This window comes from Dermacentor albipictus, chromosome 6 (assembly GCF_038994185.2).
Source record: "Dermacentor albipictus isolate Rhodes 1998 colony chromosome 6, USDA_Dalb.pri_finalv2, whole genome shotgun sequence".
In the NCBI taxonomy this organism is placed as follows: Eukaryota; Metazoa; Arthropoda; class Arachnida; order Ixodida; family Ixodidae; genus Dermacentor; species Dermacentor albipictus.
Genome location: NC_091826.1, coordinates 132,633,995 through 132,658,500, shown reverse-complemented (window position 1 = coordinate 132,658,500; position 24,506 = coordinate 132,633,995). Strand labels below are relative to the sequence as shown.

Below are 24,506 nucleotides of genomic sequence, written 5' to 3'. Positions count from 1 at the left end.
CTGCTTTAAGCGGGAAAGACGAATTGTACAGGCTACTGAATATGGACAGAAATTCATCGTACGCTTGACTAGCATCGTCATTGTAATAAAGAGAAAACAAGTCCATGCGCAAAGCAAGTGCGCGAAAGTGTTCCATATTTTCCCCTGACAGGCATCTGTAGCTGAACGTGGTTATCAGGTAAAGCTGCTTCGGGAATATAAAATGAGCATATTCTGAATATTGGACATTGATCGCCGATTCATAGCTGATAGTCCCGACTGCGTAAATTTCTGCACCAGCGTTAGCAATGAAATTGTTGAGACCTGATTGACAAGATGGTGTCACCCGTGGAGGTGTCGTAATAACGCTGCAGAAACCGGAAGAATTGGTGACACTAGTTACTGCACGAGTTGGAGCGCTTTCATCAAGCACGTTATGGTTGAAGTCACTACCAAGAAGCACTTTGTAGTTGTTAAAAGTAGCATGCTCTAAGAGCTTTTCAGTAAATTCTGAGAAATTCGATATATTACACGTAAGTGGTCGGTACATCACTACAAACAGGTTATCGTCAGATTTAACGCTTAGCACTTCGTAATGTGGCATGACGCAGGTGAATTCCTCAAGCACAGCACACTGTATGCCGCGCTTGACATGCGATGCTACACCACCCCCAGGTTTATCGGTGCGATTAATATAGAAATGTGTGTAACCATCTATGATCAGCATTTCACTGTGTTCCTGATAACACGTTTCAGAGAACAAGATTATGTCAAATGGAAAAGTAAGCTCGGCTAGATACATAGTATGTCGTGTTAAAGGCACGTGAACGTGAAATCACATGAAGCGCGGAAATGTTTTGTGCGCGTGCGGGCAGAGCAATTCCGCTTGGTAAGCTCTACTCACGATACATCGTGTAGTCAAAACAGAGCAAAGTTGAAGTTCTTTAGACGCTGCAATTTGGGCGATCTTTTCAAGGTCAGTCTCCGAGGCAATGTGGACGACACTACTAGCTTCGGTCTTGCCTGCAAGTACTTTCCCATTTCGCGTCCAGACAAAGCGCCACTGACATTCGCCCTTTCTTGCTAATGCCCGCGAAAGGAGGCGTTTCAAGGTGGGGCACTGGTGCACATTAATAAATACTCTGGTACCATCAGGAATTCCAACCTGATTGTTTCGCAACCTAGCCTTCCGCACTTTTTCAAGAACAGTGTCCCTCTTCTGTTTGCTCTTAAACTGGACAATTATATTAGATTTTCCAGCTTCTCGGGTGGGCACATGGTGACAAACTTCAATGTCAGAAGAAGTTACGGCCTCAGCCAGCACATCACCAATTTTCCCAACAAGTTCAGTAACGCGTTCATTGTCCTGTTGCTAAAGTCCTTTAATTTTTATATTGGACCTGCGTAAGTATTGCTCCGATTGAACAACCCACTTCTGAAGTTGTTGAATAACGTTTTCATTTTCCTTGCACCTAGCACATAACTTTTCATTCTCCTTTCTCAGGGCTTCCTTATCTTCTGTGGCTTCTCTAAGCCTCTTTTCCATGTCCTCAAATTTATCGTTCATAAATTTAACGCTGTCCATGAGAGACTTCATTTCAGCACGAAGTTCTCGGATTTCGCATCGGCTTTCTCTTTCAGTTGTAGATACGGTCATGGTTTCGCAAAGGAACAGTACCAGTGGACAGAAGGTATAGTAAATATACAAGAGATGCACAGATATACAGAAGGGCAGCAGCGACAGCATAATCTAGTTAGAAAGCATGTATAATTTGCACACCAACCTGCTGTACAGGGATCAAGCTTTTAGCGTTGCGCCGATCAGCTGTCACTGCTACCAAGTGCTGGTCCAGCGAAGGCAGCCGGCTTTTTTACCGCTTGTCCTGATGACGTCCTCAGCCGAAGAACGATCAAGAAACTGATGTAAGCAGAGCAAGGCTCCTGGGGCTCAGCGAGATTCGCGATATCTGCAGTACAGGTATCAAGTTTTTAGCGTTCTGCCGATCAGACTTCTCCAGCAGTGCAACATTGTACATCGGACGTGTACTGCCTACCACCCTCAGACGAACGGTCACACTGAGTGGTTTAATCAGACACTGGGCGACATGCTTGCTACACATGTTGCATCTGATCAGTCAAACTGGGACCGGGTTCTTCCATTTGCGACATACGCATATAACACCACTATGCAAGTCACAAGCGGGTTTTCCCCCTTCTTCTTTCTGTACGGTTGCCAGCCGACGCACACTATCGACACGTTGCTGCCACACGCACCAGCTGCCTCAGAGTGCACGCCCGTGTCGGAAGGCGCCCGTTACGCTGAAGATTGCCGACAACTAGCCAAGCGCTTTACTACAGCTGACCAACAACGCCAGAAAAACGCCCACAGTGATGACCACTCTCCTGCGGCAAGATTCACTCCTGGAGCACTTGTGCGGCTGCTTGTTCCACCTTGTGCCCCTGGTTTGTCATCCAAACTACTCCCAAATTATCATGGTTCCTACTGCGTCGTCGAGCGTACTTCGCCCGTAAACTACGTCATTGAACCTCTTACGCGGCACGGCGACCGTCGTGGACGTGATCTTGTTCACGTAGAACTCCTCAAGCCATGCTTCAACCCTCTTGTCCCCATATGTTAGATCGTCAGGATGGCTCCAACTTTTTCGACGGGGGCAATTGTAAAGAAGAAAGGAAGAGAATAACATCCCGATCATCATCAAGAGCGGAGGGCACGAGATCGGCACTCGAACACCACCATCTTATTCTCCCGACGTACTGTTTCGAGCTACCGCCTGTTTGTTGGACTAGTCCAATAAACCTCCTTACAATATCAACAAGGGACTTAGGCAGTAGTGCCCTTTATCCCCACTGCTGTTTTTGATGTACATGGTGAGGATGGAGAGGACGCTAGAAGGAAGTAATATGGGGTTTAATCTCTCATACAAACAGGCGGGTACAGTAGTAGGGCATCAGCTCGCAGGCTTAACTTCGCGGACGACATTGTGTTGCTAGCTAATAAGCAAAGTGATTTACAGCGTCTGGCTAATATCTGTGGACAGGAACGCAACAATTTAGGTTTCAACTTTAGCGTTAGGAAATCAGGTGTTATGGTATTCAATGAAAACAGTGAAGAGACAATGGAGATACAGGGAAAGGAAATACCTCGGGCAACCGAATGTGAATACCTTGGTATATGGATAAACGAAGGCAATGGATATATGGGAACACAGGAGAAGACAATAACAGTAAAGTGGAAGAGAAATGCAGCCATGATGAAGCACAGAGCGCTATAGGGATAATATAGGTGCGACGTCCTCAGAGGTATGTGGAAAGGTGTAATGGTTCCCGGACTTACTTTTGAAAATGCGGTTGTTTGCTTTAAATCAGGGGTACGATCAGGACTCGACGGGAATCAAAGGTCAGTGGGTCGCTTCGCATTGGGCGCTCACGCGGAGACTACAAATGAAGCTGTGCAGGGTGATATGGGCTGGACTAGTTTTGAAGTGGGGGACGCACAGAGTAAAATTGAGTATGAAGAACGGCTGAGCCATACGGAAGAAAGTAAATAGGCTGGCAGAGTGTTCAGGTATCTCTACAGGAAAGACATTGATTCACAGTGAAGGAAAAGAACTAGGAAGCTTACCAGCAAGTATGCGGCCTGCAGGGTGGGAAACACAGCAACAAAGAAGGTCAAGCGTAACGTCATAGAGGCTGAAATAGTCTCATGGGGGGCGGCCATGGAAAAGAAACCTGCCATGAGTAAGAGGGAAAAACAAAATCAGGAAAGAAAAAATTTGTGACACCTCAAAGGGAAGCTGATTCTTTTCGAAGCGAGATCGGGATGCCTTAGAACACGCACCTATAAAGCGAGATATAAGACGGAAGAAGAAGCATGTGCTTCCTGCGGTGAAGCATATTTTATTAGAATGTGAAGACATCTGCCCAGCGTTCGATGTAGGCACAGCTGGCATCCTTGAAGCCCTTGGGTTCAGCGAGAGCAGTGGAAAAGTAAAAATCTCCACAATAGCCATTAGTAAGAGGCGATTGCAGGATTGGTGGACGAAAACTAGGCAAACGACAAAAAACATAGACGCACGAAAGCAGCGTTCGCAATAGTGAATCAGAAAATTTGAGTGTGTTAGTTCATAGGGTTTTTTTTTCTTGTTTTATGGTTTACCCTAGGTAGGACATTAGGCAGTATATTAGCAAGACCTTGGTGGTGCAACGCACCGCCCCGTTCCAAAGGGGACGCTTATAACATCCATCCATCCATCCAGCCCCTGGTGCGGGAAAGTCAGGTGGACAGTGTTTTCGCGCCAAGCAAGTGATACTGAGTGGTCGCCACCTCTGGCAAGGCTACCTTCATTATATTGTTACGGGATGTTGTGAGTATAGAAAGACTATAGTTACAATATATACACAGCATGAGTCAGAGTAGTTAAGATGGCTGACCGCCAACAACATGCAGCTGCCAGTGTCTCCCATCTTCTTCTGTCTCGCTATTCTCTAGTCATTCCTTAATAGGAACCCCGGCTGTCGAAGCGCCGTCTTGGTGCATGGCAGGCGAAGAATTGCGAGCGAAGTATGGCTTCAGCCTCGAAATGTGCACGACGTCGACAGACGTCTGACTTGAGGATGAATCAAAGTGTAGCAGCGAAGTCGGCAAAAATGCGTCACAAGCTCGGGTGCGCCGGACATGCCTCAAATGTCACAAAACGTCACAAAATGAATTACAATCATGTTGGGAGTCAGAGAAATCATCCGGAACTTGTCCCAGTAAGATTCAGTACACGGGAAACTAAATGCGTCACACAGCTGAGGTGCTTTAAGTTAAATGCGTCACAGGCTCAGGTACGGCGCACGTGTCCCAAATATCCGAAAAAGTAACGAAATGAATTGTAATCATGTTGGGAGTCAGAGAAATCATCCCGAACTTGTCCCAGTAAGATTCAGTACACGGGAAACTAAATGCATCACACAGTGGAGGTGCTTTACGTTAAATGCGTCACAAGCTCGGGTGCGGCGCACATGCCTCAAATATCCCAAAAAGTAAAACGACATGAATTACAATCATGTTGGGAGTCAGAGAAAGCATCCGGAACTTGTCCCAGCAAGATTCCGTACACGGGAAACTAAATGCGTCACACAGCCGAGGTGCTTTACGGTAAACGCGTCACAAGCCCTGGTGGTGAGAGCATGCCTCAAACGTATCCCAAAAGGTCACGTAAATAATTACAATCATAGTAGGGGTCAGAGAAAGCGTCACAAACTTGTCCCAGTAATATTCAGTACACAATAAACTAAATCCGTCACACAGCCGACTTGCTTTACCCTATGTACGTCACAAATCCAGGTGCGGCCTGCATACATTAAAAGTATCCCAAGAAATAACTAAATAATTACGATAATGTTGCGGCTAACAGAAAGCGTGATGAACTTGTTCAAGTGCACGTAAGAATCAGCGCACGCGCAACCGACTGCGTCACATGGCCGAGCAGCCTTACGCTAACTGCGCCGCAAAGCTGGGCGCGGCGACGGTGCCCGAAAACTACCGAAATAAGTTACAATAATGTTGGAGCCCATAGAACGTGTCACAAACATCTCGCAGTACGAGTAATTTCTTCAATTTAACTGCGCCGCGATGGCCCAGCTGTTTTTCGTTAACTGCGTCACACGTCTCGTTTCCGTGCCGCATAAGCCTGAATTGCTGTATATGCGTCCCAGTCTGTCAAACAAAATTTCTCATCTTGGTGTATTCTAGTAGTGCAATGGTGACGTGTAGAAGAACAGGATGAGCGCAAGGATACGCGGGAGCAGAACAAAGCGAGCTTCATCCAAGAAAAAACGAGAGAGAAAAAGGGAAACGGGTCACCGGACAAGCGAACGGGACATGCGCAGCCGGCGTCGCTGGCTTCGGTTGCGTGTCTGGCTCATGACCCTTTATCTGAAGCGTCTGGGGTGCCGTAAGCTTTTTGGTAGGTAAGGCAAGAAAAATAAGTCGCAATGTAGTAATTCATTTATGCCCAAAAGATTTTAGTTCTATTGGGAAAGAATTAAAACAAACGTTGTCTTTTATTTCATTTCACATTCTCATTTTCCGATGCTCTCGTCAGGTGGCGGATCGGGCGAACACTAAGCGTACGTGTTTCCTGTTTTTAGTTTTCCCGGAGTCTCTCCATTTGTTGAATTTCTTTCTCTAGGCTTTTGCTGCTGTGATACTCACCGTCACTAATACGTGACATCGGGAGGAGGTGCTGGGTAGAACTCGCGCCCGCAAAAGCCAGTTACACTCAAAGCAGACAGCGGCGAGGATGGTCGGCGATCGTCCAAATCTGATTTCCCGTCCAAGCATGTCGGCTTTTATACATAAGTCATCGAAGTTTCCAGAGTAATCACTGGTGTCCCTGTGCCTTCGAGAAAGTGCTACGCAATTCGCGTCCCGTATTCAATCAGATTACACAAGCTGTGGGGGCATCAGAGAACGCATAGAACTTTCGATAACATTCCAGTAAATTCGAATCATGCAGGCGCGTCTTGCGCTGAGCAATCACTTTAAGTTGTTAGTGGGTGAAACGCAGTGCCAGGTAAAACGACACATAAGTACAGCTGTCAATATGGGCCGCGTGGCATAAACAAAAAGCGATATCACGAGTGCACGTGTGTGGCTATGTCCCACACTTCAATTTAGGTAGCGAGAATTATTCGAGGGTCCTCCTGCGGCATGCCTGATACCCCTATGAATGTTTTGGCAAGTTGAACCCCAGGAATTAATTTAATAATGTCACTGATGGCGTCTTGGCCATCTTAAAGGCTATATTTTCCTTTTGCAGTGTTTGATTATTAGCAGCGGAATAGCGTCCGCCAGTGCAACTGCTTTTATTTCAGCTAACATTACTTTTATTGTGATTTTTTTTTAAATATAGCTTGTGCTAAGAGCCACAATCTGCAGTTTTGGGAAAACCCCGGACCGATATCAATGACGTCTTCGTGGCACACAAGGCATTTGACTAATATGAATGATAAGCCATTCCACTCTGTGAAAGTGGATGACCAGAAAAGCTCTGTAGCACACAACAAAGAGGTGCGGCAGAATTTCATACTAAGGAATGAACACATTTATTGTCTTGATCGGTGGTCGTCGTGACGATAGGTTCCCACACACATTTATTTTTGTACACCCACGAGCGAAAGTATACGGACCACAGGGTCACGAAAAAAAAAACAATTTCTTCGTAATTAGTACGCATAAGAGAAAGCTGACGAGTGCACTAGAAACCTTGTAATACCAAGTTTGGGACTGCAGTCTTTCACTGGAAGTTGTATTCACAAACAGAGCCGAAAATGAGTTTTAGCGCGCAATCTCTGGTCCGTATACTTTTGCTCACGGGTGTACATCTGCGTTCATTCGTCTTATACATTCGTTATATACATTCGTGTTTTCATTTCGCGATATGTTGAGGAAAAGTGCCAGTGCCATCGCCACCTTCGCAGAGGTATAGGCAGTATGGGAACGCGGTCGTGATGAGCGCCAACAAAGCCACCTGTGGAAGAAGACGGCGACGATGAAAGCGCGAGCAGTTACAAGAGCCATGGCTAATGATGATAGTTTTTGCTTTCACAGAGTTCTTGACCCGGAAACAGCTTCGCTATTATACACGATAATTTGTTAAACGTAACCATAGTACTATACAACATTATAAGGACGACTCCAAACATTTTATCAACATAAAAATTGAGTGTCACGTCTCCTTGAAAGACCTTGTATATAATGGTAATATAAGTGCCACTTGGAGGGAACGGAACAGTTAAAATATTTCTAAATAAAGATACTGCCTCACAAAAATACCAAGTGCCCAGAAGATTTAAAGTGCGTTGTTAACGGTGACTTGATAATGTTCGAAACAAGTATTTACGGGTATACTGCATAAATTTTGCGATCGCCAAGCTATAGTAGTTTAAGGCGGCTTGCCTGGATTGCTGTTCGTCGCCAACGATAATGAGAGCAAACTGCTTGTTATTATGAATAAACTATTATGGCGCTAACGTCAGTTGGTAAAAGATTAACTGCCAGAATTTATTGCAAAGTGGGGTTCGATATACATTTACACCTAAGAATTCACCAAGCTGCTGTTAAGCACAAAAATTACAGTGCCACTGACAGGCCACTGATTACACAGCCAAAACGAGAATTCTGTCGCAGGAGTCTCATCGCTGGCACGGGGAGCCTGTCGTCCATGGCGCTGCTGTTCGTGGCCACCTGTGTCGGAGAGGCTTCGCTCACGTGCTGCATGAACCACCTGTGCTCTGCATTCAGTGAGCGCTTTCAGGTGCTCATGCAGGGCGCCGTCTTCGCCAGGGTAACCATTCACTTCTTGCGCACAACTACAAGCGGGCGACCTCGCATTCTGGAAGAACACGAGGTCACCTGTACGCGTCGCAACCGCACCTTCCTTATTTATGCTATTATTCGACAATGTGTAGCATGTGAGTCCGTCTTGAAGTGGACTGATATATGCTCATTAGCATTATAATTATTGTTATTACTAGTAGTATTAGTAGTAAATATCCAGGTCAAATTTTATTATTGTTATTATTCTTGTTTTGTATATTACATTTCAATGTATGCGTAGCAATCTTTCACCATGCGAAAATTGGCTGCGCCGCAACAATGTTTGTTTTTCCTTTTTTGTGGGGTGGGAGCACCGAAATGAAAAGAAAAACGGAAAGGAGAATATGTTGGACATAATCCAATGCCTACTTTGTTCACCTAATGTGGCTACCCAATGAATATCGAAGAAAACGTGAGATGCTTGGTCAACCGAGAGCCATACGCATACTGCTCGGTATCCTACACCGGCGAGACAAGACTTTCCGGAAAGGTTGCGCTCAAGCGAACGCGGCGCAGTCGGTCTAGTCATGACAGTGATGGCGGTGAGTGACCATTGTTTCTTTTACTCGTCTAATAGCCAGAAGGCGTCCGAAACTCTTCCAGGCAAAAATCCACTCGGCCACACGAAAATGAACGCACACCGAGGTGCGCCGCGCAGTAATTGGGGCAACACGAGAAACGCACGCCCTCTGGCTAGTTCCGGCAACCCGCGGGTAGCGAGAACAAGAAAACTGAAGAGGTTCAATGTGTCCTCGCGAATAAAAGTCAAAGTAGAAAAAATAATAAGGACGTATATAGTTACCCTGGTTGGCTTTAGTGTCTTTACATGATTGCTTTGGCGTAGGTGAAAAAAAAAAAAGTTGATATTTTTTATGCGACATGACGGCACAAATGAACCACCACAACGCTTCGTCTGATCGGATCTCGCTGGTTGCTTTGTAAACTTGCCTGACAGTGTGTTGATTTGGCTTGTCTTGTTGTATGTTCCAATCTACGACTTTAGAAAAGTCAATGCGCCTTTGGCGTCAAATGTTTATGACAACGTTAAACCCACAAACTACCGCAATTGAATATCTAAAGCACAATTTTAGAAATGTCAGTGCCTCTTTCACATCAAAAGTTTATGAGAACTTTATACCAACAAAGTTTTGGAATTGACATCCATGCGCTCCGTAGACTGCGCGGCCTCTGCGCGATTCCGCGCGCGCGCCATCAAAACGCCCTTGAAACGTTGTGCTCGGATAGGTCTCCGTGCTTTAATATGTGTCACTCCCGGTGCCTTGGCGTCGCCGCGAAATCCAGCCCGACTTCTAAATTTTAGTGGTAAAATGTTTTTTCGAGCGTGAAAAACACATTCTTGACAAAATCCAGAATGATTTCCGACGCCGTGGGTTGCTTTGGTCGGCGGTGCAAGGACAGCACGAAAATATTTCGGAGGGGGGAGGGGGTCGGAAGCCCCATAAGCCCTACGCCCCTGCCACAGAAGTACGTCAGACGCACGAGAGCGACGCAGTCCAATCCACTTCTATCCATATTGTCTACGCAGCATTCGTTCCGAAGTCATTTCCGGGCGACGTTTTCAAGGACGATTGGCTTGAACACTTCGACCGAGTCACCGCAGTCAGTGAATGGGATGACTCTGGGGAACCACGCTATGTGTACGTCTGAAGATAATGCTCGCACGTGGTGCGAGAATCATGACGGCTCAATCATTAGCTGGCAGGAATTCCAATGACAGCTCCGCGAGACATACAGCAGCCCCGAAAGAAAAGAAAAGGGCGAGCAGATTCTGCAGAGTCGGTTTTATAAGCCAAATGAAAGCGTGGCTGTGTTTGTCGAGGACATGTCACCCTCGTTGCTACGTGCTTATCCAGGTATGGCAGAGACAAAAAAAAGCTCGTCTCCTAATGCGATGGGTGAAAGAACGATTCGCTGAACTCGTGAGCAACCCTCCAGCTGCCGTCGCTGAGTCCATAACTGAAGCAACGGCAATGAAGCGAGTGCTGCATCAATGCTCCAAACGCTATACCGACAAACCACCGTCACCGTTATGTCAAGTGCCACCTGCCGTCATGATTTAGCAGCACTCCGAGAACTTGTGCGGAGTGTTGTGGGCGAAAAGCTGGAAAAAGCTCGCAAAACTGCTAGTCAGTGGACTGTTACTGCGCTTGGTGACAACATTCGTGATGAAATCAGAGCTCTGACCCTACCACTGGCATCAGTGAGAGTGGAAGCCCCAGTCTTGTCATAAGCCGAGACCTTACGGATTGCCCAAACATCTAAGGGACGACGCTTGCCTTCCACTGTTACAGCTCTACCACGTCGATTTTCCGCTACAAACGTAAACACGCATTAGTACGTAGGCCCGCGAAAGATCACACACAAATCACACTTGTGGCGCACCTCAGATAATAGGCCACTTAGCTGCCACTGTGGCGAAGATGACCATATGTATCGTCAGTGCCCTTATCGGATGGGTCTTCAGGAATTTCACCCTAACGGGCACCGATGAAGCAGTGGTCAACATCCACGGGGGATTGAACAGTGCCTGGCCTCTCGAACGCCGTGTTCTCCCGCACAATCACGCCAATCACTTTCACCATGACCTCGGCGCATCATTTCACCTAGCCCGGGCGCCACGCTCGGTGATGTTCGCACCACGTCCTCAAGTCCACGTCCACGTCAGGAAAATTAAGGACAGCGACCTCTGGGGGTGCGCCCGCTGCTGGTCGTCCTGACAAACATACTCCGACACGACAAGCTAATGTCGACGATTTGTCTGCGACGCCATCTTCTGATAACGACCCAGGACTTTCCGTCGCTATTGCCGTAACCGTCAAAACTTACCAGTCACCGCCCTCGATAATACCCGCGCCGACTACTGTGTTATGAGTGGTGGATTGATGGCTATACTCCGAAAGGTTACAACACCGTGGAACGGTCCCCAGCACCGTACTGCGGCTGTTCCAGGGTTTTCCCTACACCACCCCTAGGGCGGGTGTAGACCCCCCCCCCCCCTATTTTTCGTGGACACCCCCCCCCCATCCCTTTCAGCTCTAAATTTTACTCATGTCCATTCTTGTATTAAACTTCTGGGCAGTTTGGTCAAGCGCCAATAAAAGGAGGAGTGAAATACCACGTTACCATCTAAAGCGAGACAGAAAGAGAAAATGGACACCTGTATACTCTAAGCTAAGGGGCTTTACTTCCAACAAAGGACCAAATTTCTCTGAAAAAAATGAAGCCTCATAGGAAGCTTTAGCTGCAGTGGGTGTCATGTGAAATGAAAACGGAAGGAATGTGGTCCGAGACATGAAACTATAAATTGAGAATGTTTTTAAATACAAACACTGCTAATCAATATTGGAAACAAGTGATACATCCTAAAGCGAATTTTATAAACTAAATTTAGGAAAAACAGCGTGCAGCCATGGTGCATTCTTTATACGTGCAGAGTGGAACACGGGTCATGTAGAAACATGTCAAAACAAATAGGGACGCCTGCAAGGATAGTCATTTTCGGTTCAAAATTGGAGCGTTGTTTCCATTGTTCCTGTCGTTCACCGTTATCACTTTTTTCGTGCTGCTATACGACAGTCGTGAAAAAAATGCGAGAGATCTGAAGACAAGCGTGTGAATGGTACAGAGAGCATCACGAAGATGTCCTTCATGTCGACGCAAGCAACTGCAGTCACTAAAACGCAAAGTTGCGTGTTCTCTCTCTCTCTTCCCCCCATTTAATGGCGATAGCATGCATATAATTTAAGTGAACCATGAGAATGGCCCGCCATGCCTTAAGCTCGGTCCCGCTACCAGCGTGGACGCAAGGGATAATATAAGATACATGACCCGATGATATACAAGGCAAGGATTTAATCTCCGCATGGCTGCCATTGGCTGTTTTCAAGCAGACGCTCTTTCGACGCTAGCGCCAAGGTCCCGCCCTGGTAGGGATGCGAGGTCAGTTACCGCCCTGGTAGGAAGGCGATGCAAATGGTGGCGCACACGATTGTTTACGTTGTCATGGCAACAGGAACAGCAGCCAAGGTCGATTCCAATAGGTCGCGAAGCTTCGGGCGAAAAGCGGTTCAGTACAGATTGTCACCGACATCAGCATGGGGGGTTATGGGAGCAGCGATAGAAGCGCGACTATGTTTGGAGGGAACAAACATTGGGAAAGAAAAACGCGTTTTTAATTCAAACGAGACACAGTTAGACTCATTCAACGAAAATAACATTCCTAGTCAATTTTATATATTCGTGATGAGTTAAGAAAATACGTTTATTTTATTATTATTAATAAATGCATTTCATTTCAGCGCCCATCGCTACAGGGGGCGTTGACGCCACAATCACTCGCAGTGCAATGCACGTCTTGAAATGGGCAGAAAGGCGCACTCGTATCACCTGTTGAAATACGCCCCCCTCACAATTTGTGCTTTCTTGCTTGTCGAAGTTTGTGTGAAATTGGTGACGCGGGTAACTTCATTGCTTCTTAATCTGTTCACTCAAAAGTAGTGAATCACGACCGCCAGATAATTGTGTAGCTGTTTTCGTGCGACTGCGCTGGCCGACGGGCTTGGCATCCGACAATAGGATCAGCACTCTACACCTAAAGCTTTCGTCGGCCTCCAAAGAAAGTATGTTCTGTGCAGGGATGCGATTTCGACAACCGTACGGCTGGCCTTTTCCTGCATCGCTTTCCACGCTGAAAGCTCGAAACGCCCATCAAGTCGAAGGGCGGGGCATTTGAATATATAGCGCGAAAGGAAGAACAACAAAACAAATTTCGCGCCTTCGAAAACAAAATGACGTCACTTCTCCTTTTAACGGACACGGCGTCACGTTATTTTTTCTTCCGCCGGAAGTGTTTCCACCACATACAGATGGCGCTAAACCCCATGAACCGGCAATGGACCTCCATGTTTTGAACGTATGGGCTCCTATCAAAGCTTCACTACCAGGTATATTTACTTTGCAGCAGCCGCGCGGCGCCTCCTCCTATCGTTCATTTTCTTTTTGTTTTTATTATGCCGACACGCTCCGCTCCCTTTCCCCCATGGCGCGCGCGCCGCCTACTTTTTTTTTTTGCCTGTACGCGGCGCGTTCTGGTATTTTCTTTTTCTTATCGCGCGTGCACGCGCGCTACGGCATACCTCGAGCCAAAAAAGACATAGGGTTTTACGTGCCAAAAGCACTTTCTGAGGCACGCCATAGTGGAGGACTCCGGAATTTCGACCACCTGGGGTTCTTTAACGTTCACCTAAATCTGTGTACACGGCTGTTTTCGCATATCGCCCCTATTGAAATGTGGTCGCCGTGGCAGGCATTCGATCCCACGACCACGTGCTCAGCAGCCCAGCACCATAGCCACTGAGCAACCACGGCGGGTATACCACGAGCTGGCGCGTGGTGCGCAGTGGGCTTTGCGGTGGCACGCACGCAGTCTTGCCCATACTTGTACCAGCATGTGCGGGGACATTAAAAAAATTCCATTCCCAACACAACAGATCCTTGGTCTCGCTTTATTGAATTCGTTTCTGAAAACAAAGATTTTTCATATAAGGTTGCGTGCTAAACGCTCAGAAATTGAAAAAGAAAGTGACAGGTATATGACTTGAGTACTAAACACAAAAGTTCGCAGACAGTGAAATAACCAAAAAACGCTAGAAAACGCAAAGGCCGTTTCGTGTACACAAACATATAAAAAGAAAGATATTTATATAACCCCCTCAAGACCAAGATGTGGACGAGCTTCTGATATATGCACTAAGATATTGCACAAAACTGTGCGACGTATATGACATAGACATGACAACTAACGAAAGAGAAAAACTCACTGGTAATGGCAGAAACAATGGCACGCAAAATACCTAAAAATGTAATAAATGAGAAGATTGATTGACAGCCAACCGAAAAAAAATAGAAGAGCTTAATTATAAACCTGCACGAAAGTATATGAAATGCGTGACATGTTCATTACTACTGAACAAAATTGAACAGATATGGCAGAACAAAAATAACATTGTACCGAAGGCTGAATTACACATTATCACATTATTGTACACTTGGCCACAACTTGAGTAATGGTGGCGAGAGGGACAGAGGGTGGTCGGCTTTTGCAGCAGCACATAGAAAACATTCGCAGAAAGGCTTATTCTGCCATCCAGCGAGCTGAGGAAGCCGCTTCGAGACAAGGTCTCGGAACCGCGTCCGCGGCGGGTGCCCAGACCCGCTAAAAAGACGCCGGAGTCGAATCTTATTGATTTGAAAATAAAGTTTACGCCCTCAATCATAGATCAGGTAAAGTAAGCCAACAATACGGCCTTTGTTTCACCCCGAATGGAATGCATAGCAGTAAAATTACGTCACTTAAGGCACTAGGCACTCCTTCCTAGAATAAACACGAACTGCAAAAATCTGCATTTAGGACACTTGCAATGCTCATGCTTTCCGGAAAAAAAAAGTGTATGATGCCTACACATGAAGGTTGTTCGCGCGGTTTTTCCATCGGCGATTACTGAGATAACACACAAACACGAACCGTAATTTTTCAGCTGTTAGTACGTTTGTAGAATGTGACACACAGAAAAAGCACTGAGGGCGAAATGGAAAGCTAAGTTACTGAAGTTGCAGAATGAGACTTGGCACGGAAAAGCACAAGTCATAGACCAGGTGACAATGAGGAGGAACATCTATTTCTCAGCTTTCTCTACCGGTAGGAGGGAAATGTAGCACATTGAAGGCGCAACCATGTCCGGAGGCTCATGGAGCCCACACTTGTGCTGGGCTGTGTTCCTGTACATGCGCCTTCTGATTTCCTTTGGTCTGCGCGCTCACCTGTTGTTTTTAGGCACCCGGAACAACCTTGCAGGGCTTGTTTTTGAGATATTCGTGCACCAGTGCACAATGCACGAGCGGTACGAGTCGTGAAACGGGTGAAACATCGCGGAGCACAAGCACACAGCTATCAAGGACCACGAAACTGACGAAACTACCCATGCCGGTCAAAGCACAGCAGCGCACGCTTCCCGATAACAGCAGATAACGAAACGTGAAACGTCATACAGTGGGCTAAGCTGACGGCGGGCCGCCGGGCATGTGCGGAGACAGCCGAAGGTGAGGGTGTTACGAGGGAGTCATGAGGGAGGGCGAGGGGAGAGGAGTTGGGGTAGGGGAAGGGCTCGGCCACCTGGATCGGCGCGCGGGCACGCGACGATCTACGAGGACATGCAAGGCAAATGAATGTTCTGCACCACCCTCCTCATAGATTGTACCAATTACCTCTGCCACCGAAGCCGGGGAATTTCCCAGGCCGGATATGAGGACGACGAAAAGTGATGACCGGTGTCATATATCCGTACACCTAATATAGCCTACGAGAATCGTCAGCAGTGATTGCCTCCGCAACAATTTCAAACCCCGTGAACTTCCTGTGGAGACCATGAACTTCCTCAAACCCTGTGATGCCTGAGGCGTCACCCTACAGGTGACGCCGCAGGCTTCAGCCACCGGAAGACGTCCCAGGAAACATCCGGTCTTTGATGTTTACCTGTGTTTACGGTCGGTTTACGTGGCCACGTCTCAGCTTTTCTAAATTGGCTGCCGCAGTTTTTTTGCTAAAATCTTTTCCTGCAGTGGTCCTCTTTCATGTGCCCGCTTTATAAGTGCTGCATAATTTGTGTAATCCCTAAGAATTGTTTCAAAAACTTAAATATTGTCATTGGCGCTGGCAACTAGTTTGAAGATGTCCTTATATACTGAAAAATTGTCAACCATTTAAAAACTGTATACTGACCTTTTTTCGGTAAAAACTGAATTTCAAAAAAAATAAGTGTTTTTGAGATTAAATAGAAACCACCGCCTCCCGCGTGTATATAGAGAAAAAGGGAAACATACGTCACGGGCATCAGCATTTGGGTAATATACATCTATTTTTTAACTAATGGATTGAAAAAAGACCGTTTTTATAGTTTACCTAGCCTCCCGGCTCCCCGCCCCCAGCCATTGAGACACCCTTCCTTGATTCGACTCCTGGGGAAACCCCTGGAGTGGTCACCTCGTGACGTCGGCCGGGAGGTGCACTGCCCGAGTGCATATCTGTGGTGGTGCCTTCATCGGATCTTTCGTCATGCTACTGGAATGCTGCAGGCAGCTTAGCTTTGGAATTCACTATCTTACAGAATATGGGGCCACTGTAAATTTTCGAGAGCTGCATTTCACATTTTGACGTAACGCAAGCTTGCAGGATTGAAAATCGCGAAAGATGGCGGTGCGCGTGTCTGACGATTCTGGTTCCGTACCGCCATGTTTCAGTCTAATGGTTACCCTGGTGAGCGATAAGGGCCGAACGACTTTTGCAGATGCAGAAACCATTGTGTCCATCCTCTTCTCTCGTCAAGTATGCGTTGCCCGCGGCCTCTTCATACTGACCAAACAGCCTGCTGAAATCCTGATCACGAACTTTAGTCACGAATGCCAGCACCTTCACGAGACACGCTGTTGTCCTTTACTTCGAAGAAGTCGGTTACAGAAATACCAGTCTATCACTCGCAAAGCTTTACTCCGTCCCGCACGACGACAAATAGTCTACAATTCAGCTCGATGTGAATTCCGAACTATCGGCTCAACAGCAAGATAGTCTTCGCTCACTTTTCCTTTACTTTAGCGACTGCTTCTCCACGGCGTCAAAAATCAAGCCGACACTTGTTGCGCAGCATACAAATATAACCGAACCCACCGATAGACCCATCCGACGTCATGCCGAACGTGTGTCTCACCGAGAACAAGACGCCATTCGTGAACAAGTCAAGCAAATGCTTGTGACGACATCATTCAGCCGTCTACAAGCCCATGGGCGTCGCCGTTGGTGCTAGCTAAAATGAAAGACGGCACACCGTGCTTCTGCGTTGATTATCAAAAACTCAACAACGTCGCAAAAAAAAAAAGACGTCTATCCACTTCTTTGCATCGACGACTCACTGAGCAACTTCCCTACTCCAGATGTTTTTTCATCGATGCATCTGTGTAGTGGGTATTGACAACTCGAGGTGGATCACCATGACCAGGAAGAGACCGCATTTATTTCTCCTGACGCAATTTTTGAATTCAATCTTTTTCCTATTGGCCTTTGCTCACCTCCTACAACTTTTCAAAGAATCATGCTCACTGTTTTGTCCGGTCTGCAGTGGGAAACGTCTCTTGTTTATTTGAAAGACGTCGTCATTTTTTCGTGTACTTTTGACGTTGACTAGTCCTAAAAAATGCCACTTCGGTTACGAGGAGCTGAAATTTCTTTGTCATGTCATCAGGCGCGATGGAACTCGTCCAGATCCTGAAAAAGCGCGAGCAGTTGCCGCCTTCCCGACACCTACGAACAAGCGCGATGTTCGCCGTTTTTTTAGTAGGACTTTACGCGAACTACCGTCGCTTCGTACCAAACTTTTCAAAAATAGCGGAGGCCTTGCATTATCTCACAAGGGACAATGTTGCTTTCGTTTGGCACCCAGAACAACATCGCGCTTTTTTGCATCCTACTTCAACCACTTCAAATTCCTCAATCCTATATTAAAGCGGAAAGTTGGGCGAGTTGGTATACATCCATATAGGTAACAGCGCGATTAAAACGACGGCAGAGTGAAAGGACACGAAAGGACACACTCACAACTGAGCTGTGAGTCAGCGCTCGTCCTGTGCCCTTTCATTCCTTGTCGTTTTGATCGCGCTGTTACCATTATGAGTCCTTAATCCTAGGTCACTTCTACGAAGATGCTGACGGTGAAGCGCACACAGACGCCAGCAGCGTCCGACACAGAGCCGTGCTTTCGCAGTGGCAAGACAGTGTCTACCGGTTTCTACGATTGGTCCTCTTCCTCTTGCTTTTACTTATGGTATCTTCGACTGGTCCCCTGTATGCCCCGAAGCAGAGTCGGGTAGATCGGTCGTTTCCCGAGCTCAAAGGTAGGGGACAAGCGCGCAAGCCGAACGTGCGACTCACTCTCGGAGGAGGAAATTGCTGATGTGAAACCACGTGACTACTGCCAACGTCCGATGTTTCGCCTATCCAAAGCTCCCGGCCCTGCCGGAAAAACCGGTGGACGTGCCGGCGGGACGAACGTTCGTCGAGACGCCAGCATGAAGCGGCCTAGGTGGCCAAGGTTACGGTGGACCATCGCCAACAGCAGCGACGCGTCGCTGCGATGACGTTTCAATCTCGATGACTGCTCCGACGACAGGGCTCGGAGCGCCTCAGAGCGCTCCAAGATAGAGGAGAGCAATCGAGAAGAACTAGCCGAACGCAGGGCGTGCACCCTCTTTCAACCAGCCGAAGACAACGCCGCTTGCGAGAGCGCTCCAGAGTGCTCAGAAACGACCAGCCGAAGATAGCATTAGCTTGCGGCGGCTGGTCGAGAATCGCGGCGGCGTGCAACATAAGATTGAGAATGCTGCTAAAATGGATCCTCACCAAGTAAGAGCTGCCAGAGCGATGGCTTATACGTGCCAGAAGGACCCGATAACATTTTACTGCCAGGTAAAGAGGTACAAAACTTTATTAGTGTCCTGAAGCCCGGTCTTTTCAGACCGAGGCGGGCCGCGTCCACGTTGGCACCACCAGGCCGAGCCTTATGGCGTCATTGTGGACCCTCTGGACCGCCCGTAGTTGATCTTGATATGAAGAGCTTGATATCATCTTGTGCCAGTAAAGCCATTTTTCTTCAGGGTCAGCGAGAGTCGCGGAACATCCCGCCAGCATGTATCTGATGTCAATGATGCCATCGCACACGATACATTCTTTCCTAATTTCTCTTTCGGGGTGAATTTTATTGATGAAATAGTGAGTGGGGTACGTCCCGGTTTGCAGAAAACGTAGCGTGACTGCCTGAGCCCTATTCAAATTTTCGTGGGGCAGTGGAAATCGCCTACGCCCTAAGTAGTAATATTTAGTGATGTCGTTGTAAGCTAGTAAGTGATCTTTATGCTCCCCGGGTGGTAGTGGGCGTCGGTTCGGTTCTGACCGGCACGGCAAGCAAGTCCTCATGCCAGGTCGTTCGTCACCTCGTTGAGGTTGGGCCAAATCTCGTCCACTTGTCCCATATGTGCAGGAAACCATCGGATTTCGGTTTTGATGGTTTCGACCTTGTCGATAATTTTAGCCGCAGTCCCAGCTACACAGCCTTTGTCAAAGCTCTTAATTGTTGCTTTCGAATCGCTATAGATGAAAGGCCATTTACGGTTCCTGATGGCTTGATAATCACGGCTTGCTCCGCCACCGCGGAATCATTAGTGAAGATGGTGACGGCGTCCCGTACCTCGTCCCGGCTGTCGACCACCACGGCGGTGTAGGCCTCTTTGCCTTTGACCCAGGCAGCGTCTACAAGGGCCGCCTGTTGTCGTAGCTGTTCAATTTCTTTCGACAAAGCTTTCATCTCGCTTTTCTCCTGCTAACATTGTGTTCCGGGTGCATATTTCTCAGGAGGGGGGTGGTACTGATCGCGTCTCTAAGGTTCGCGCTCAATTCTACCTCGGATTGCTTCGGTTTCATCGATCTCTTGGGGTCTGTCCCTATCGCTTTCAGTAAAAGCCTGCCCGCTCGCGTTTTCGTGAGTCTTTCCTGCTGCGCCATCTGTTGCGCTTCCGCCATCTCTTCTCTCGTGTTGTGCACGCCTAGGTTCATGAGCTTCACGTTCGATGTGCTGATGGGTATACCTAGGGTAGCCTTGACTAACCTTCTGATCATAGTGTTGAGCTTGTTCAGCTCGGCCTGCGACCATTTAAACAGACCTGCCACGTAGGTGAAGTGACAGAGAGCGAAGGCGTGCACTAGCCTTAGAGCGCTCCTCACCCAGGCCTCTATGTCTGTTGCTGATTCTCCTTAGTAACCTGATGACTTGGTCCGTCTTGTTTGAAATGTGTTGACTGGCATTGAGGTTAGTATCTCCCGTTGCTATGTGGAAGCCTAAAACTCTAATCTTTTCCACCTGCTTGATCGGGGATCCGTCGTGACAGCGTATGGTAATCTTGGGTTCCTCCACGGGGACGTCGCCCCTGGGTCTTCGACCCCTGCGCCGATGTTTTAGGACCAAAAGCTCCGACTTTAGCGCCGAACAGTTGAGTCCCATCTTCCCTAGCGTGCTTTCCATGGCGTTTATGCTCTCCAGTAGTCTCGTCTCCGCTTCGCCTCAGCAGTGGGACGAAGTGGCACACTTCGTCCCACTGCTGTTTCACGAGCGTTCTCGAATGCTCCTTGATCTGTCTGTTTAGCAACGCTATCTTTTTCCTGCGCTTTCGGTTCAGTATTTGCGTTTTCCAACTTTGCAGGATGGATTGTTTGGCCTCGATCAGATGTGCGAGCCTACTGTCTAAGCTATCTTTTCTTCAGTCTTAATTTCCTTAGTGGCCTCCCTGAGGTCCTCCTCGAGCTGGTTGATTTAGGTCTGGAAGGACTGTCTGCCCGCTTCTATCGGTTCCGATTCTAGTCTCTTCGATCTAACTTTCCTAAAAAGCTCCTAGTCCGTGCACCGAAAGCTTCTGGTCTCTTCTTTCGGCATACCTATACCGATGAGCATGATATAGTGGTCGCTGCCTAGATCGGTGCCCGAGTTTTCCCATCTAGCTTGTTTCGACTTGTTGACAAAAGTTAGGTCGGGTGTAGAGTCCCTGCACGTGGACGTTCCACAGTGGGTGGCGAAAGCCGGATCGGTGATCAGGCACAGTCCCAGGTCCGTGGCAAGGTTCCATAACCCCTCACCTTCCTTTGCATTCCAAGCGTATCCCCACGCTTGGTAGGGGGCATTAAAGTCCCCTCCGATGATGAGCGGGGAGCTCTTTGCGACTGCGAGTGCCTCGTTGAAAAGTGCCCTAAAGCTTTCTTTCTTGTAGCTGCGACTGCTATAAATCTTTAGGCAGAAGATACTCTGTGCCCTGCCCTTATGCCTTCTGAGTACGACTTCTACTAGGATATACTCGATTTTACTCAATGCGAGATGGATATCGTGTTCGATAAAGGTTATGCATTTGTCAATGAGGGTGGACAATCCCCTCCCGCAATCTTTTTCTCTATATACCGATTTGTACACGGTTTGCTTTACTTCGTCTGTTAAAATCTCCTGCAGCATAATTACTTTTCGTTTGACCCCTATCGATCTAATTATTGGCGCAGCGATGCCATTTTGTTGAGGAATCCGCGAGAATTCCACTGCCACAAACTAAAACTGTGGGCGCTATCCATGATTATTGAATGGGTTAATTTTGCTGCTACCCGCGATCGATCTCTTTGGAGCGCCCTATGACGTTCCGGAGAGCAATCTTACGCTTTCTGATTCTGACGGCAAGAATTCGTCGTCTTCGCATTTCGTTTCGAGTTTCTTGAATCGCTGTTCGGCCGTTAACCTCCATTTCCATAGTTTATCCACTTTAAAGTTGGTCCTTTCCGTCGCCTCTCTCATTTCTTCGATTACCTCTTTCAGCTCGCTGAGGACTGAAAAAACGGAGTCAGATTCGGGGCTTACTGCTCTTTTTTTCGGGGCGGGGAAGTTATCTCCCTCGCTTGGTTCGTTGCTTTGACGTACTGGTCTGGCTACTGCTACGCTGGCAGGGCTCGGCTGTGCCTTCTTTTCAGTTCTGCTACCTGTTTAGTCAGCTCTTCATTAGCTTTATGCAAAGAGTTTACCTTCCTAATCAACTGTTCTATTCTGGCATCATTGCTTTCAGTCACCGCCGGCGTAGTGGCGTCGCCGACGACTCTCACCGTACCTTTGACTTTATCCGCCCAGGCGGTCGCAGCTGTGGGCTTGGCACCAGGTGTTCCATCTTCTAAGTGCGCCTACGCTCCTCCCGACTTGGAGCAGCTTCTCTCCCTCGTGGCCGATCGTGACCGGGCGCGTTCCCTTCGGCGAGCTCGTACCGAATAGGGTGTTTGAAATCTCGACTTGTACACTTTGTCTCCGGTGGGATGGTCTCCTCCACAGAACTTGCACTTGGGCGTGCAAACGTGGTCCGCTCGTGGGTTGACGGTTCCGCACCCTCTATACTGAACAGAGTCCGGCGTGGGGCACACGTCCGAGCGCCGTCCTACCCTACCACAAGTAAAGCACACATCAAATTGTTTCCTGTAGAGATGACATCTCAACAAGGTCGGCCCGTAGCGCACAAAGCTTGGCACTCTCAGTCCATCGAAGAGGACGATTGACTGAGGCCGACGTCTTGATGCGCTTGGCGGCCAAAGCGAGCATGTTGCGCTCATGCACGATATTCCTTGTGATAGTGGACTGGGAGTCCCTGATGTCGACTCGTCTAATCACTCCTTTGCACCTGGCGTACGGTCTCGTACGCATTGACTTCGTACTTCGTTTCGACAATTTTGAAGGACTTGATTCTCACGTACCTTGCCGCATGGTCTGGCTCAGGCCTGCTCACCACCATGATGTTTTGTGTGAAGTTGGGGCACACCACGTCTTTATTTGCTTGCTCTGCCGTTAGGCCTGAAACCTCGATCACTGCAGTTCCAATAGCGGTGGTACTTACGTAGCTCAAACTTAGCCCTCCTCGTGGCCTGATTATAATCTTCCGATGCTCTTCGGGCAGTTGGGGCATCCTTGAGGCCTTGGGTATACTATTCTTGATCGAGCCGGTGTTGGTGGCGGTTCCCTTGCTGCCGCCGGTAGCGGCGTCTCCGCCGGACGCTTGCGGGGTAATTGGTGTCGCGTTGGCCGCGTTGCTGCTGTTTTTTTTTTACAGCACGGTATCGTCGTCCGGTAGCCACTTGCCAACAGAAATCTTCCTCGTTGTTGCCCTCTTCCTCTTGCATACGGGAGTCGGACTTGTCCGCCTGGCACGTACGCCGGCAAGGCCTAACGGGCCCTGCTCCTCGCTAGGGTTAGCTCTGCGCGTAGTGGTATGAACAGAGAAAGTCCAAGAAAATTGTCAAAAATTGGTTCCCACCTCGAAACTTCGTATCAGTCGAGTCTGGGCAACTTCACGAATGTGATGATGTGTTTGAAATCGTCGTACCTCGAAAAATTGGCCAGCGAAACATCGAAAAAGACGGAGCCGATGTGAGGGACGTGTCTGCTCCGTGCTCTTCTTCTTCTTCCTCCCGTAAAAAGGTATAGTAACGGAAATGAATCGTGCTCACCGGCTGGTGCGAGTAACGAGTTGCTGAGCCATCGGCGGGCAGCCGTCTTCCATTGCTTTGAGAACGGAGCAGTGAATGGCTATTGAGAAAAAAAAGCACTATTGTTTGGCATAATAATGCACCCTTAACGCCTACACGTCACTGTGACGCGGTCAGTATTAACGGTTTTGTGATGTGGCGTGACTGACGGGCGAAGTGGGCGCAGCCCAAAATCTTTTGACCAACAGCAGAGGGCTAATAGCGAAAAGGCGTCGAATAAGGAACTATTTTTTGTGCGTTCTAATCATGCATAATCAGTGTGCACACGTCATATCAGATAAGGAGCTATGCGGCTGTCGTGACGTCACATGACAGACCGACGAAATTGGGGGTGGGCCAAAAATTTCTGGCGAATTGTGGGGACCTGATTGCAGAATTCCACAGCCAGAATTCCACAGCCCCCAGCCAGTATTCATCCTTCCCCTCCCTTAGCTACAAATACAAATTGTGGCTTCACAAGTCCTTCAGCTCTTTCGACCGAACCACGACCGACGCGCCACTGTTACGCTCAAGAAGAAGAAGAACCGTGAGAGAACGACCGAAATGTTAGCTATTCATAAACCGGCTAGCTACTCTTTGTGGAGGTAAGGGGCTGTGGGAATGAAAGATGATAGAAAGCCACAAACATAAACAAGGACAGAGAGAATGCCTTCGTACTGATTGTTTCTACCATTCCGGTGGTTTAGTATTGATCGCCGCATCTCAGCCGAGGCCCACTTTCTACATCACCTCATTATATTCATTATTAGTTCGCGAGAGGCACAAAAATGTTGCCGACATTCGCCGCGCTTTAACCTGTGACAGAACAGCCATCTCGTCTACTCTGCTCCTTCATGCGCGCGTCAGCCTGGCCACGACAGTAGATCTCGGCCGAGCTCCTGCACGCACAGCTGGCTCGACGTGTCGGCCCTGTAGCAGCCGCAGAGGAAGAAAGGCTCACGCACATGCAAATGTCTTCCCTAACGT

At 48.1% G+C, this 24,506-nt stretch overlaps 1 protein-coding gene across 7 annotated transcripts in view; it reads left to right on the top strand.

The window, feature by feature from the left end:
* The window catches only part of LOC135902261 (uncharacterized), a 761,927-nt gene that overhangs the window by 396,470 nt on the left and 340,951 nt on the right, over nucleotides 1–24,506 (top strand). For all 7 annotated transcript variants that reach the window (XM_070541346.1, XM_070541345.1, XM_070541343.1 and 4 more), the window contains one exon: nucleotides 8,180–8,336. In XM_070541346.1, the coding sequence (XP_070397447.1) occupies nucleotides 8,180–8,336 (157 nt within the window). The remainder of the gene's footprint in view (nucleotides 1–8,179; nucleotides 8,337–24,506) is intronic.